This window comes from Lepus europaeus, chromosome 11 (genome assembly GCF_033115175.1).
Source record: "Lepus europaeus isolate LE1 chromosome 11, mLepTim1.pri, whole genome shotgun sequence".
Lineage (NCBI taxonomy): Eukaryota > Metazoa > Chordata > Mammalia > Lagomorpha > Leporidae > Lepus > Lepus europaeus.
Genome location: NC_084837.1, coordinates 40,273,938 through 40,290,673, shown reverse-complemented (window position 1 = coordinate 40,290,673; position 16,736 = coordinate 40,273,938). Strand labels below are relative to the sequence as shown.

At 43.8% G+C, this 16,736-nt stretch overlaps 1 protein-coding gene across 1 annotated transcript in view; it reads right to left on the bottom strand.

Moving 5' to 3' along the window:
• SNX6 (sorting nexin 6) overlaps positions 1 to 16,736 on the bottom strand; it is a 60,552-nt gene that overhangs the window by 17,136 nt on the left and 26,680 nt on the right. The window contains exons 7-8 of the mRNA XM_062205288.1: positions 11,174 to 11,269; positions 7,718 to 7,823 (exon numbers count right to left, since the gene is read on the bottom strand). Of these exons, the coding sequence (XP_062061272.1) occupies positions 7,718 to 7,823; positions 11,174 to 11,269 (202 nt within the window). The remainder of the gene's footprint in view (positions 1 to 7,717; positions 7,824 to 11,173; positions 11,270 to 16,736) is intronic.

The window sequence follows — 16,736 nt, the reverse complement described above, 5'->3', positions numbered from 1 at the left end:
ACCTATCTGCCAGCACTGTAAAATATTCAGATACCCAAAGTCTAGTAAAGGAAACACACAAATAACCATAATATAATATGATGAATATCGTATTAGACACATGCAAGCCATCTTGGGAACAAGAGAAACAGATGATTCTACCTGAGTAATTTGGGGAAGGATTTATAGGAACTACAGAATGAGATGGAGCTTGTAGGATGAACAGATCTTTATTTACTAGATAAAGAAGGAACATTTTCAAAGACTTATTTTTATTTATTTGAAAGGCTGAGTTATGGGGAAGAGGGGAGACAGATCTTCCATCTGCTGGTTCACTCCCCAAATGGCCACAATGACCAAGGGCTAGGCCAAGCCAAGGCCAGGAGGCAGGAGCTTTCTCCAGGTCTCTCATGTGGGTACAGGGGCTCAATGACCTGGAATATCTTCCACTGCTTTCCTAGGTGCATTAGGAGGGAGTGGATCAGAAGTGAAGCAGCCAGGGTTCAAACTGGTGCTCACACAGGATGCCAGCATTGCAGGCAGCAGCTTAACCTATTACGCCACAATGCTGGCCTCAGGGAAAAGCATTTTGGATAAACAAAGTGACATGGGTAAAGGCCAGAGACATAATACATAAAAGAGCACTATATATTCAAAGAGCTTTCTGGGCTACATAGTGCAGGGTTCACAGGGGGAGTGGGTGGGCTGAAGACAGAAAAGTTCAAAGCATCTTGGGGAAATAGCTCTTGTAAGCCATGACAATTTGGATCTGATCCTATGTGAATGGATGCCAGTAAACATGTTTAAGCCACAGTAGTGGTAAATTCTGCCATGTGGCACAGCAGTTAAATGGCTGTTCGGGATGCCTATATCAGACAGCCAGCTAGAGTCCCAGATACTCTGCTTCCCACCCAGCTTTCTTCAAATGTGTACCTTGGGAAGAAGCAGATGATGGCTCAAGTACTTGGGTCTCTGCCACCCACATGAGTGACCCAGACTGAGTCCCAGGCTTCTGACTTCATCTGGGCCCTGACTGGCTGTTGTAGACATTTGGGGAGTGAACCAGTGGACAGAAGGTATCTTTCCATCTGTTGGTCTGTCTCTCTCTACCATTCAAATAGAACAAAAATAAATAATTGTATAAAGAAATGTAAACCTTATCCTTTAAAACTTTTTGCTGTATAGACGTAAGTAAAACAAAGAAAGTAGGGTGACCAACCAAGAAATTGTTGCAATAACCTGATAATAGAACTGAGGGGTAAGACGGGGATAATGGGAAGAGAGGAGATAGAGAGAAGCTGATAAAACTGAAAGATATTTGGAAAGTGTAACAGTTTGGATTTAGAAACAGTAGACCTGGCCGGCGCTGCGGCTCAATAGGCTAATCCTCTACCTGCGGCGCCGGCACCCCGGGTTCTAGTCCCGGTCGGGGTGCCGGATTCTGTCCCAGTTGCTCCTCTTCCAATCCAGCTCTCTGCTGTGGCCCGGGAGTGCAGTGGAGAATGGCCCAAGTGCTTGGGCCCTACACCCGCATGGGAGACCAGGAGAAGCACCTGGCTCCTGGCTTTGGATCAGCGTGGTGCGCTGGCCGCAGCACGCCGGCCGCAGTGGCCATTGAGGAGTGAACCAATGGAAAAAGGAAGACCTTTCTCTCTGTCTCTCTCTCTCACTGTTCATTCTGCCTGTCAAAAAACAAAAAACAAAAAAACAAAACAAAACAACAACAACAAAACAAACAGTAGACCTGAGGTAAGAAGGGAAATTATGGAGCCCAGACTCAAGATGAACTGGAATGGTGGCATCATTACTCTCAGGTGCTAGAAAGCCAAGTATCCAACTTTAGCACAACACTCTTCCTAGGTAAGGTTCTCCCCACAAGGCAATACAATGGTTGAAAACGATTATATGACACTTGAATATCACGAAATCTGTTGAATGGTATTTAATGCACACAATTATTTCGAGGGTTAAATGAGTTAATATTACCATGTACCTGGCATTTAAATTATATACTATAGTTAGTTACACAGTGCACAGCAACTATAGCACTATATAAGTGTTTTCTTTATCAATTATGTAAGTCTAAGACACTTTGTATGGAGACTCCCACTTATATTAGTAGCACTTTCATAAGTGTTTATTATTGAACAAAATAGTAATTCTTAAGGAGGGCACTGTGATACAATAGGTTAAGTCACAGCTTAGCATACCCACATTTCATTTCTGAATGCCGGGATCAAGTCCTGGTGACTCTATTCCTTTATTTTTTTCTTTCAGACTTACTGATTTATTTGAGAGGAAGAATTACAGACAGAGAAGGAGAGAAAGGTCCTCCACCAGCTGGTTCACTCCCCAAATGGGCACAATGGCTGGGCTGATCCAAAGCCAGAAGCCAGGAGCCATTTCTAAGTCTCCCATGCAGGTGCAGGGGCCCAAGCACTTGGGCCACCTTCCACTACTTTCCCAGGCCAACAGAAGGGTGCCGGATTGGAAGTGGAAAAGGGAGGACTCAAACCACCACCCACATGGGATGTTGGTGCACTAGGTGGAGGCTTAGCCTACTACGCCACAGTATTGGCCCCAACTTGCTTCTGATGCAACTTCCTGCTAATGTTGTGGGAAAAGCAGCAAATGATGACTAAGTTACTTGAGTTCCTGCCACTCATGTTGAGAAACCCAGATGGAGTTCCGGGTTCCTGTCTTTGGCCTAGCCCCACTCCAGCTATGGTGAGCATCAGTGGAGTGAACAAGCAGATGGAAGATCTGTCTTTGTCATTCTGCCTTTCAAATAAACACATGAGGGGTCTGCGCTGTGGCACAGTGAGTTAAAGCCCTAGCCTGTAGTGCCGGCATCCCATATGGATGCCAGTTCAAGTCCTTGCTGCTCCACTTCCGATCCAGCTTTCTGCTATGGCCTGGGAAAACAGTGGATGATGGCCCAAGTCCTTGGGCCCCTGCACCTGTGTGGGAGACCTGGAAGAAGTTCCAGGCTCCTAGCTTCCGATCAGCTCAGCTCTAGCCCTTGTGGTCATTTTGGGAGTGAACCAGCAAACGGAAGACCTCTCTTCTCTCTCTCTCTCTCTCTCTATGGCTCTACCCCTCTCTGTTATTCTGTGTTTCAAATAAATATAATAAGTCTTTAAATAAAAATACACACATGGAAAGTTTTTAAAAATAGTAATCCTTAGTTGTAAAAAATTACATTTAACTAAAAAGGCTGAAATTTGATGACTATTATGGCTACTTAGAGTATACCTATTCTGGTATAATTTATAAAGAAACTGAATACAAACTTCAGATTGAACCATCATTTCTGTGGGATTCTTCACAATTATCTTAATATAAAAGTTTAATTTGATTTTTAAAAAATATTTATTTAAAAGGCAGAGTTACAGAGAGGGAGGGAGGGAAGGAGGGAGGAAGAGAAAGGGAAAGAGAGAAAGGGAGAAGGAAAGAAGGGGAGAGAGAGATCTTCTATCTATTGGTTCACTCCCCAAATGGCCACAACTATATGGGCTGGGCCAGGCCAAAGCCAGGAGCTTCACCCAGGTCTCCCATATGCATTCAGGGGCCCAAGCACTTGGGCCATCTTACACTGCTTTCCCAGGTGCATTAACATGGAGCTGGATCAGAAGTGGATCAGCTAGGACTTGAACCAGCACCCATATGAGATGCTGGCATTGCAAGTGGTGGCTTAATCTGTCATGCCACAATTCCAGATCCTAAAAGTTTAATTTTAAAAAACACTTAGAGACCAGTGTTGTGGCACAGCAGGTAAAGCTACTGCCTGCAATGCTGGCATCCATTATAGATACCAGTTCATGTACCAGCTACTCCACTTCTGATCCAGCTCTGTGCTAATGACCTGAGAAAAGTAGCAGAAGATGGCCCAAATGCTTGGGCCCCTGCAACCACACGGGAGACCTAGATGAAGCTCCTGGCTCACGCAGCCATCTGGGGAGTGAACCAGTGGATGGAAGGTTGGTCTCTACATGTATCTCCCTCATTCTCTGCAATTTTGACTTTCTTTCTTTCTTTCTTTCTTTTTTTTTTTTTAAAAAAAAGATTTATTTTTATTTAGTTACAGAGAGAGCTAAAGACAGACAGAGAGGTCTTCTATCCGCTGGTTTACACTGATCTGAAGCCAGGAGCCAGAAACTTCTTCAGGGTCTCCCATATAGGTGCAGGGGCCCAAACACTTGGGCCATCTTCTGCTGCTTTCCCAGGCCATAATGGAGCAGCCAGGACTAGAACCGGTGCCCATATGGGACGCTGGCACTTCAGGTCAGGGCTTTAACCCACTGCGCCACAGCTCCAGCCCCTTGACTTTCAAAATAAATAAATCTCTTAAAAAAAAAAAAACATTTAGGGGCCGGCGCTGTGGCATAGCCGGTAAAGCCGCCACCTGCAGTGCCAGCAGCCCATATGGGTGTTGGTTCAAGTCCCAGCTGCTCCATTTCTGATCCAGTTCTCTGCTATGGCCTGGGAAAGCAGTAGAAAATGGCCCAAGTCCTTGGGACTCTGCACCCATGGGGGAGACCCAGAAGAAACTCCCGGCTCCTGGCTTCGGATTGGCACAGCTCTGACCACTGCGGCCAACTGGGGAGTGAAACAGCAGGTGGAAGACCTCTCTCTCTCTGCCTCTCCTTCTCTGTAAAACTGCCTTTCAAATAAATAACTCAATCTTCAAAAAAAAAAAAAAAAAGGGTTGGTTACCAAGAGGTAGAAATCAAGAACAATTTTTATAGAGCATGTATTTAACAGAGCAGTAGGATAATGGTTGAGGGGCCAGCATTGTGATTCAGTAAGTGCCACTTGTGACACTCACATGCCATTATCAGAGCAACAGTTTTGAGTCCTGGTTGCTCTGCTCCCAATCCAGTTAGGAAATGTGACTGGGAAGATGGAAGATGGCCCAAGTACTTGGGCCCCTGCCACCCATATGGAAGACCAGGATCGAGTTCCTAGCTCCTGGCTTCAGCTGGTCCAGACTTGGCTGTTGTGGTCATTTAGGTAGTGAACCAGCAGATGACGACCTCTCTCCATCACTCTGCCATTCAAGTGAAAAAATAAATCTTGAGAGAGAGCGCGAGTGAGCAAGAGCGAGAAAGAGAGAAAAGATAAAAAAACCAACTAGTGGGTCTGGCACTATAGCATACTGGGCTAAGCCTCCACCTGCAGCACTGGAATCCCACGTGGGCACCAGTTCAAGTCCTGGCTGCTCCTCTTCTGATCCAACTCTCTCCTAAGGCCTGGGAAAGCAGCTGAGATGGCTCAGTGCTTGGGTCCCTGCACCCACATGGGAGACCTGGAGGGGCTCCTGGCTCCTGGCTTTGGCTCTTGGATCGGCTCAGCTCCAGCCATTGTAGCCATCTGGGGAGTAAACCAGCAGATGGAAAACCTTTCTCTCTCTCCCCCTCTCTCTGTAACTCTACCTCTCAAATAAATAAACAAAACAAAACAAAACAAGCCAACGTTTACTCATAACGCAATCACTATACTTTCTCAAGAGAATCTTCATACTTCAGTATATAACCAAAGTGCTTTATGTGTTTTTTGAAAAAAATTTTTTTGAAAGATTTAATTATTTATTTGAAAAGCAGAGCTACAGAGAGAGAGAGAGAGAGAGAAGGAGAGACAGAGAGATCTTCCATCTGCCAGTTCACTCCCAAAATGGCTGCAACATCCAGGTATGGACCAGGCAAAAGACAAATGCCAGCAACTTCTTCTGGGTCTCCCACATGAGTACATGGGCCCAGGCTCTTAAGACTATCCTCTGCTGCTTTCCTAGACCATTAGCAGGGAGCTGGATCAGAAGTGGAGCAGCCAGGACTCCAACAGGCGACCATATGGGATGCTAATGCTACAGGCCATGGCTTAACCAGCTATGCCACAGTGCAAAACCCCCCACCCCTTAAAAAAAAAAAAGAATGTATATTATTTGTCCAGCATTATGGCACAGTAGGCTAAGCTTCCGCCTGCAGCACCGGCATCCCATATGGGCACTGTTGTGTTTCAGCTGCTCCTCTTTCGATCCAGCTCCCTGTGAATGGCTTAGGAAAGCAGCGGAAGACGGCCCAAGTGCTTGGGCCCCTGAACCCACATGGGAGACCTGGAAGAAGCTCCTGGCTCCTGGCTTCAGATTGGTACTGCCCCAGCCACTGCAGCCATTTTGGGAGTGAAGATCTTTCTCTCTGTCTTTCCTTCTGTTTGTAACTCTACTTCTCAAAAAAATAAATATGTAACATATTTAAGGAAAAAAAAAAAAAGAATGCATATCTTCCACTTTATCACTCAGGATATAAAACAATGTGGTCTTGGGGCCAGTATTGTAGTGCAGCAGGTAAAGCCACCAGCTATGACAAGGGCATTCCATATGGGCACCAGTACAAGTTCTAGCTGCTCTACTTCTGATCCAGTTCCCTGTTAATGGCCTGGGAAAGTAGCAGAGGATGCCTAAGTGCTTGGGCCTTGCACCCATGTGGGAGACCTGGAAGAAGCTCCTGGCTCCTAGCCTCCATCTGGCTCAGCCAAGGCTGTTGCCATCATTTGGGGAGTGAGCCAGTGGATGGAAAATCTCTCTCTCTCTCTGTAACTCTGCCTTTTAAATAAAAAACAAAACAAAACAAAAAACCAATGTGGTCTTAACATTGGAGATTTATTATATTTATTTGTATTGCTTCATCAAGGACATTCTTAAGTGAAAGTCCCATTTTTTATAATTCTAAGTGCCTGCCAGGAGAGAGTAACTATTAGCACAGTTTGGTGCTACTGTCTTGATTGTACTAAAGCACCAGCAGTTTTATCCACCTTTTCTTTTGCATTATCAGTGTAAATATCAACAGGGTAAAAAAGATAAAATATATCATAGTATTTTTATGAAAATATTTTTTAACTCACAAACTCACTTTTTCTTTTTCTTTTTTTTTTTTTATTTGACAGGTAAAGTTATAGACAGTGAGAGAGAGACAGAGAGAAAGGTCTTCCTTCCATTGGTTCACACCCCAAATGGCCTCCAGGGCTGACACTGTGCCAATCCGAAGCCAGGAACCAGGTGCCTCTTCCCGATCTCCCACATGGGTGCAGGAGCCCAAACACCTGGGCCATCTTCCACCGCCCTCCTGGGCCACAGCAGAGAGCTGGACTAGAAGAGGAGTAACCAGGACTAGAACCTGGCGCCCATATGGGATGCTGGCACTGCAGGAGGAGGATTAACCCCGTGAGCCACGGCGCCAGCCCCACAAACTCACTTTCTAAAAGGGTCTTGAGATCAGTTTCATAAATCAGTTCAAGAATCACTTTCCTGTATCAAGACTTTTTTTTTTTTTGACAGGCAGAGTGGATAGTGAGAGAGAGAGACAGAGAGAAAGGTCTTCCTTTTTGCCGTTGGTTCACCCTCCAATGGCCGCCGCGGCTGGTGCATCTCGCTGATCCGAAGGCAGGAGCCAGGTGCTTCTCCTGGTCTCCCATGTGGGTGCAGGGCCCAAGGACCTGGGCCATCCTCCACTGCCTTCCCGGGCCATAGCAGAGAGCTGGCCTGGAAGAGGGGCAACCGGGATAGAATCCGGCGCCCCGACCGGGACTAGAACCCGGTGTTCCGGCGCCGCAAGGCGGAGGATTAGCCTGTTAAGCCACGGCGCTGGCCTCCTGTATCAAGACTTTAACAAACTGCAAACAATATGTCAACTTTATACTTTAAACATTAAAAATGTAAGCATTAGCCACAGAAAAATCTTACTTTTGTGGGATCTTGTCATCTTATCAGATTTAGCAGATGCATCCTTAACCCGATTATGATATTCTAAAAGGAATGTTCGTTCATGCTCAAAGAAATCATCTACATCCTATAGATCAAGAGAAAATGTGAATTTTTTCACTTGTTTTAGTATAATATATAAATCATTTTGTGTTATTATAAAAGATCACCAGTAAAACAGCATAGCTATCCTCTAACAATCAGATGTTACGCTGATTTTACTAATAAGGTAAGACTTAAACAGACATACATCTCTGTCTATCAAATCTATGGTTTTGGAGCTACAGACTTTGAGCTCCTGAGGTTCATGTTCACACACTGTATTCTGAAACATGTTACTGATTGTGTTATGCCTCTCCAGTAAACTCCTGTCTTCATAATGCATGTGCTGTGGCTTCTTGCCAGAAAGGACTCAACTTCCTTCTATTTTGATGCTTCTTATGCATTAATATTAACATTTTCCATTTTTAAAAAAGATTTACTTTATTTATTTGAAGTTACAGAGTGAGAGACAGGAAGAGAGGTCTTCCATCCAATGGTTAACTCCCCAAATGGGTAATGGCTGGGGCCGGACCAGACCAAAGCTAGGAGCCAGGAGTTTCTTCTGCCTCTCTCACATGGGTGGCAGGAGCCCAAATACTTGAGCCATCTTCTGCTGCTTTCAGAAGATGGATCAGAAGTGGAGCACCTGGTACTCTAACTGGTGCCCATTCAGGATGCCGGCACTGAAAGCAGAGGCTTAACCTGAAACACCACAGCACCAGCCCCAAGATTTTTCTTAGCTATTAAATGTAAATCACTATGTTGACCTTGATTTGATTACTTAATTAGTAAAGTAATAACTAATGTTTGAATGTGATTAATATGTTGATCGGCAGTCTACATTTTCTTAATCTTCGATATAAGGCTGTGGTGAGAATGATCAATTGCTTTTGAGAAAAAAGAAAAACTAGGTTACACAGAAGTAAAAATCTATGCTTTTTGATTTAGTATGCATTCTTTGGGCCATTCCTAAGGTTGTCTGGTCTTGCTCACTCAGCCCCTCTCTAACAGCTCTGGGGAACATGGCCAAGTCAGTTATCTGGGATCAATGATCAAGTCAAACACTATTTTCTTTTTTTGGAATAAATCTAAATATATAGTAAAAATAAAAATTAACAGCAATTTTTCACCTTCTAAACTAGCAACCATTCATTGGAAAAGCACCAGTTTACATGATCTAATTTGAGAACCACATCAACAGAACACAAAGAGTAAAAGTTGCTACAAAATGCCATTTAAGACCTGCATCATGGCACAGCTGGTCAAGCAGCCATTTGCAATGTCAGCATCCCATATCAGAGTATTGGTTCAAGTCCTGGCTGCTCTCCTCTCAATCATGCTTCCTGCTAATGCCTGGGAAAGCACATGATGGCCAGAATACTTGGGCCACCCACATGTGAGACCTGGATAGAGTTCTTGGCTCTTGTCTTTGGCTTGACCCAGTCCTGGCCATTTTAGCCATCTGGGGAGCAAAGCAGCAGATGGGAGAAGACCTCTGTCTCTCCTTCTCTATCACTCTGCTCTTCAAATAAATAAATATTTTTTTTAGAAACTGGAAACTCATGGAGCCAGCACTGTGGCGTAGTAGGCTAAGCCTCTGCCTTCGGGGCCGGCATCCCATAGGGGAGCCAGTTCAAGTACCAGCTTCTCCTATTCTGATCTAGCTCTCTGCTGCTGGCCTGGGAAAGCAGTGAAAGATGGCCCAAGTGCCTGGGCCCCTGCACCCATGTGGGAGACCTATAAGAAATTCCTGGCTCCTGGCTTTCAATCAGCCCAGCTCCAGCTATTTGTGGCCATTTGGGCAGTGAACCAGCTGAAGAAAGACCTTTCTCTCTGTCTTTCCCTCTCTCTGTCTGTAACTCTGCCTCTCAAATAAATAAATATATAATTTTTTTTAAAAAAAGGAAATTGGCAACTCACATGGACTAATTTTCTTAAATGTAAAAAGAGGGATAAAACTGGGGCCGGTGCTGTGGCGCAGCAGGTTAATGCCCTGGCCTGAAGCGCCGGCATCCCATATGGGCGCCGGTTCGAGACCCAGCTGCTCCACTTCCCATCCAGCTCTCTGCCTCTCCTCTCTCTGTGTAACTCTGACTTTCAAGTAAAATAAAAAAAGACGTTGTTGCTGTCAAAATAGATGAATAAAAACTTAAAAAAAAAAAAAAAGAAGGATAAAACTATCTAAGTTTCAGAATTACAGTGAAGGGGGCTGCCAATCAAAATATTATTCATGTTCAAACATTGTTATTTCACTTATAAAGTCATCAAATTATAATATAGTGATTTACATTTAGCAGCTAAGAAAAATGTTTAATATTAATCCATAAGAAGCATCAAAACAGAAAGTTAAATTTTTAATGGGAAGAAGTCATAACATACACATTACCAATATTCTAACTGAGCTGTCTCTGAAAAATCAGAGTACAAATCAACTAAACAGCACTGTATACCCAAGCTTTACTGTAGATTTATCTATAAAAACAGGCAATAACACCAGCAACATTATTTCTTGGTACTTGCCTGATAATATAATATATACTCTTTTTTCTTTTTAATGATAACTGTCACTAGATTAAAACTTGTACCACTTTTAGAACATTATTAAGAAAATTTAGGTCAATATCTTTCTAAGTATTTTCATACATTACTTCATTCCAACAGTCTTGTGAGCTGGGGAAGTATTATTAACCCCATCCTGAAAATGGAAGAACTAAGGATTCAGAGAAAGAAAATGATTTTTCCATGTAGTTACGTTTTTCCACATAGCTACACCCAGGTGTACTAAAACCTCAACTGAGCTTTTCTAACTCCAGACCTGAACGTAGGAGAACCCTGCACAGCTTCAAGGCTAAGTAAGATGAAAGTAAACAGAGGCAGGCAGGCGCTCTTCTTGCCCCACCCTCTAGCTCTGTCTGTCCCACACCAGGGGACCTCATGTGTACATAGGTAGATGTTCCATCCTGATTTATCTTCTCTACTGTCCATCTTCTCTAACCAGCTGTCCCACAATTACTCCTTGAGCACCCATGGAAAACACTTAAGTGGCACAGTCTACCCTCAGAAGGACAAATTCAGGGAAGATACCCACACAAGACCTGAAGAAGGCTTGGGATTGGAGCAGGGAAATAATGGGGGTCTAGGTATACAGAACACGATCTGGTTTGGAGGAAGAAACATGGGTTCTGGGTGGGCAAATCCCCTTTGACTACAAACTTCTCACCCTTGGAGAAAGGAGATCCCTAGGAGAGGAACCCAGAGCAGGAGCACACTTTCCCAGATCCAAGGATTCTACTGTTCAAAGTTCTCTTTTGCTCTAATTCTGCAGATCTGATATCTCAATGTATTTCTCTCTTAAGAATTCTCAACCAATACCTTGTTAATCAAACAAAATCTTACCTTTACTCCAGAAACAATCACTCCATCTGCCGACTTAACCATGTTTTTAAAGAAATCTTCAAGTTTCTCTTTTTTATTTTTTCCTCGAACACTCAACTAAAAGAAAGGTAATTTAAGTTAGCATTAAGCTACAAATGGATAGTGGTGCCTCCTTTATTCTTTGACATTTAAATGACAATATCAAAAGGACCTCTGTTTTTAAACTTAACAAAGTGGGAATCTCATCATATATATTAGCAACTTTCAAACTTCTGGACATAAAAGAGTCTGGGAATAACAGATATTCTGACATCACTCCCAAAGATTCAGATTCAGGCAGTCTATAGTAAAACTGATGTATCTCAAATTTTACAAGCATTTCTGGCAATTCTGTTCCAAGTAGCTCTTTCATCATATTTTATCAAATACTGTGATAAAATGTAAAGACAACTAAAACATTTAATTCAGGAGTTCCTTTAAACATGTTAAAAATTTATCCATTCAATTATTAATTAAAGCTGTTGTCTATATTCTCACTAAACTAGGGCCTTTTGCTTTTTATCTGTTAAATTTCTTACTTGGTGAAGTATTAGCCTTTTTAATTTTAAAATACGCTACCTCAAAAACTAAAAAAAAAAAAAAAAACAAGGAAAGAGGGTTGAAGGGAGAGAGAGGGAGACAGGGAGGGAGAGGATACCATTATGTTCTTAGAGTTCTATCTACAAATCACACTAAATCTGCTAAAAATTAAAATTAAATAATGTAAAATTTCCTGGGATACATTATAGTAATCATATGACTTTGAAATAATTTTGAAAATATATTCTGCAAATTCCTTACTCTGAACTCATCCAAATATTCTCTTGTCCTGTTTTGGGAGTCAACAACTTATGGCACAAGAGACACAGAAATAGACTTTGAATGGCATGGTTATCCAAGGGCAAAACTAACTAAGCAGCTAACTCTTTGATTCTTAGCACCTGTTGTATGAAGGTGCCCTATCTAATTTCCTCACATATTACTATGGCCCACTTTTATGTATCATGACTCACAAATCCCTACCACTATGTTAGCACTCCCCCTGCCCCGGCTGGCCAGCATCCAAGACACACTATTAAAAGGTGGGCTCTTGGCCGGCGCCGTGGCTTAACAGTCTAATCCTCCGCCTTGCGGCGCCGGAACACCGGGTTCTAGTCCCGGTTGGGGCGCCGGATTCTATCCCGGTTGCCCCTCTTCCAGGACAGCTCTCCGCTGTGGCCCGGGAAGGCAGTGGAGGATGGCCCAAGTGCTTGGGTCCTGCACCCGCATGGGAGACCAGGAGAAGCACCTGGCTCCTGGCTTCGGATCAGCAAGATGCGCCGGCCACAGCGGCCATTGGAGGGTGAACCAGTGGCAAAAAGGAAGACCTTTCTTTCTGTCTCTCTCTCTCACTAGCCACTCTGCCTGTCAAAAATTAAAAAAAAAAAAAGATGCACCAAATCTGCTGGCACTCAGGTCTCTCACAAACCCCAAACTCCAAAATTATCAGCAATAAATTCTGTTGATTATAAGTTACCCAGTTTAAGGTACTTTGTTACAGCAGCCCAAACAAACTAAGACACTATCCCTGAGCTCTTTCCCAAATTTCACATCAAATCCTTACATTGGAAGGCTGCTAACCTTTTATTAAAGTCCAAAACAGTGCTCTTCATAATCTCATCTTTGCATTTTTTCAATTCGCAGTCTCTTTGATTCATAGCCCCTTCATACAATCAGTCTCTCAGACTCTCATGTTCCCTAAAATTCGTATTTTTCATTAAAATCTTGAAATAATCTACAATCCTTCATTTCTCTTACAGCTCAAATTCTACCAGCAAATGTCTGAAAACCATCCCTTTCCACTAAAAGTCTGTATCATCTGTTACCTAGACTACTACATATGATTGCTAGTTAATAACCTTCATTGGGGCCAGCACTGTGGCATGGCAGATAAAGATGCTGCCTGCTGTGCTGGCATCCCATATGGGTGCTGGTTTGAGTCCTGGCTGTTCCACTTTTGATCCAGCTCTCTGCTACGGCCTGGAAAAGCAGAAGATTGGCCCAAATTCTTGGGCCCTTGCACCAGGTGGGAGACCCCGAAGAAGCTCCTGGCTCCTGGCTTTGGATCGGCCCAGTTCTGGCTGTTGTCGCCATTTGGGGAGTGAACCAGAAGATGGAAGACATCTCTCTCTCTCTGCCTCTCTGTAACTCTGCCTTCCAAATAAATAAATAACTCTTTAAATAAGTAAATAAATCTTCATCTAATTTCAATCCATTTTGCTGCCTGGCAGTTTTCTAAAATCAGATTTTGAGCATTTCATCTGTACTCAAAATTTTATTAAGTTTCATAATGTTCAGAGAAAGAAAGCCAAACTTCTCCTTAGCATAGTATGTAAGACTTTCAACAATCTGGTTCAACCCATCTTTCCACCCACCATCCTATCCCCACAGAACCTAATGCTCCAAACAGTCCTCAAAAGAGCTTCCAGTTTTCTCTTTCTGTGAAATAGTCTCTATCCTCTCACCAGAAAGTCTACTTAGACTTAAACATCTAACTTAAAAGGCGTGAGGGGTCTGTCCTATGGCACAGCAGGTTCACCCGCCACCTGCAGCACTGGCATCCCGTATGAACACTGGTTTGAATCCCTTCTGCTCCATTTCCAATACAGATCCCTGGTAATGCACCTAGGAATGCAGTTGAAGACCCAGAAGAGGCTTCAGGCTCATGGCTTCGGCCTGGCCCAGCTCCTGCCACTTGGGGAATGAAATAGCAGATAGAAGAACTCTGTCTTTCCTCACTAACTCTGCCTTTCAAATAAATAAATAAATCCTGTAAAAATAAATAAATGAAAAGCATACAAAACCCTCATTGTTACAGAGCAGGCATTTGGCACAGCAGTAAAGATGCTGCCTGGGGGGCTGGCGCCGTGGCCCAGTAGGTTATTCCTCCGCCTGCATCACCCGCATCCCATATGGGCACTGGTTCGAGTCCCAGCTGCCCCTCTTCTAGTCCAGCTCTCTGCTATTGCCTGAGAAAGCAGTAGAAGATGATCTAAGTCTTCGGGCCCCTGCACCCATGTGGGAGACCAGGAAGAAATGCCTAGCTCCTGGCTTCAGATCAGTACAGCTCCGGCCGTTGTGGCCATTTGGAGAGTGAACCAACGGAAGGAAGACCTTTCTCTCTCTATTTCTCTCTCATTGTAACTCTAACTCTCAAATAAAATAAATAAAATCTTTAAAAGAAAAAAAAAAAAAAAGATGCTGCTTGGACACCTGCATCCCATGCTGGGGTGTCTGGGTTCAAGACTAGCTCTGCCTCCAATTCTAGCAGCAGGAAATGGCTTAACTACCTGGATCCCTGAATCCACGTGGGAAATCTGTGTTGAATTCTAACTTTTGGCTTCAGCTTGGCCCAGTCTCAGCTGCTCCAGGTGTCTGAGAAGTGAACCAGCAGATGGAATATTTCTGTCTCTTTCAAACAAAATAAATAAAAATTTCCAAAATATTTATTTATTTGAAAAGAATGACAGAGAGAATAGGAAAGGGAGACAGAGGAAATGGGAAAGGGAGATCTCCCACCTGCTGGTTCACTCCCCAGATGGCTACTGCCAGATCTGGGCCAAGTAGAAGCCAGGAGCTCCATCCAGGTATCCTATATAGGTGGCAGGGGCCCAAGCACTTGGGCCATTAACAGCTGCTTTCTCAAGCACGTTAGCAGGAATCTGGATTGGAAGCAGAGTAGCTGGGACTTAAATCTGCACTCAGAAATGGAATGTTGATGTGCAAAAGTGGTAGCTTAACCCACTGTGTTACAATGCCAGCCCCAAAATAAAAAGTTTTCAATGTTCTAGTATCTTTAGGCCTCCCAAAACATTCTGGTTGTTTTTCATCTTATTTTTTTACTGCACTCTTGATATTAATTCACTCATTCAATTAATCATTAATGAATGTCTGCTACAGTTATGTGCTACGTTGGGTGCCGGGGATATAAAGATCAGTACAAAGGAGGATTATAGAGAAACAAGTGTATGATCAAATACAGTGTGACCAGGATAACCTTAGAGGAATGTATAGGGACTAGGAGAGCTGCCAAAGAACTCAGAATAGACAACAGGGAAGAGGCACATAAGACTAGGGGTTGAATGACCAGCTACCAAAATAACCCAGATGAGAATTACAAAAGCTGGAACTCATGTTTAGATCTGGTGATAGAAGGAAGGGAGTTAAACAGAGATGATTTAGTAATATGAAAAAAGAATAGGAAGTACTCAATAATTCTCAGGTGTTAAGGAACTGGGTAGGTGGTGATACATCTCCTTTGAGATACAGAAAATGGTAGCACAAATGTATTTTCTTTTCAAAAGAAAAGAAAGATACCTCCTGACTCTTGGTTTACTCCAAAAATGCCTACAATAGCTAGGGCTGGGCCACGCTGAAGCCAGAAACCAGAGAACTCAATCCGGGTCTCCCACATGGGTGACTGGGACCCAACTACTTGAGTCATCAACTTTTGCCTCTAGGAAGCTAGAATCAATAGTGGAACCAGGACTCAAACCAGGCACTCCAATACGGGATGTATGTATCCCAAGCACGGCTTAACTGCTGAGCCAAGTGTCCAACCCCAAAGCACAGATTTAAAAAATTTATCTGGGGGGTCAGCGTTGTGGCATAGCAGGTAATGCTGCCATCTGCAGTGCCAGCATCCCATATGGGCAACGGTTCAAGTTCCAGCTGCTCCACTTCCAATCCAGTTCTCTGATATGGCCTGGGAAAGCAGTAGAATATGGTCCAAGTCCTTGGGTCCCCTCTTTGGGAGAGCCGGAAGAAGCTCTTGGCTCCTGGCTTCGGATCAGTGCAGCTCCACCTGTTGTGGCCATCTGGGGAGTGAATCAGCGGATGGAAGACCTCTCTCTCTGCCTCTCTGTAACTCTGCCTTCCAAATAAATAAATAAATCTTAAAAAATTTATCTGGGTCAGCATTGTGGCACAGGAGGTTAACACACTGCCTGCAACACCAGCATTCCACATTGGTGCCAGTTCAAGCCCGCTGTTCTACTTCCAATCCAGCTCCCTGCTAATGTACTTGGGAAAGCATTGGAAGATGCCCCAAGTGCTTAAGTGCCTAAACCCATGAGAGACATGGATGAAGCTCCTGGCAGCCATTCAGAGAGTGAATCAGCAGATAGATCTCTCTCTCTTCTCTGCTCCCTCTGTTAACTCTATCTTTCAATTAAATAAATAAAATTAAAAAAAAAATAATTTATGGGTCCAGCACTGTGGCACAGCAGGTTAAAGCCCCAGCCTGAAGTGCCTGCATCCCATACGGGTGCCGGTTCTAGTCCAGGCTGCTTCTCTTCTGATCCAGCTCTCTGCTATGGCTTGGGAAAGCAGAAGATGGCCCAAGTCCTTGGGCCCCTGCACCCACATGGGAGACCTGGAAGAAGCTCCTGGCTTTTGACTTTGGATCGGCACAGCTCCGGCCACTGCAGCCAATTGGGGAGTGAACCAGTGGATGGAAGACCTCTCTCTCTGTCTCTACCTCTCTCTGTAACTCTTTCAAATAAAA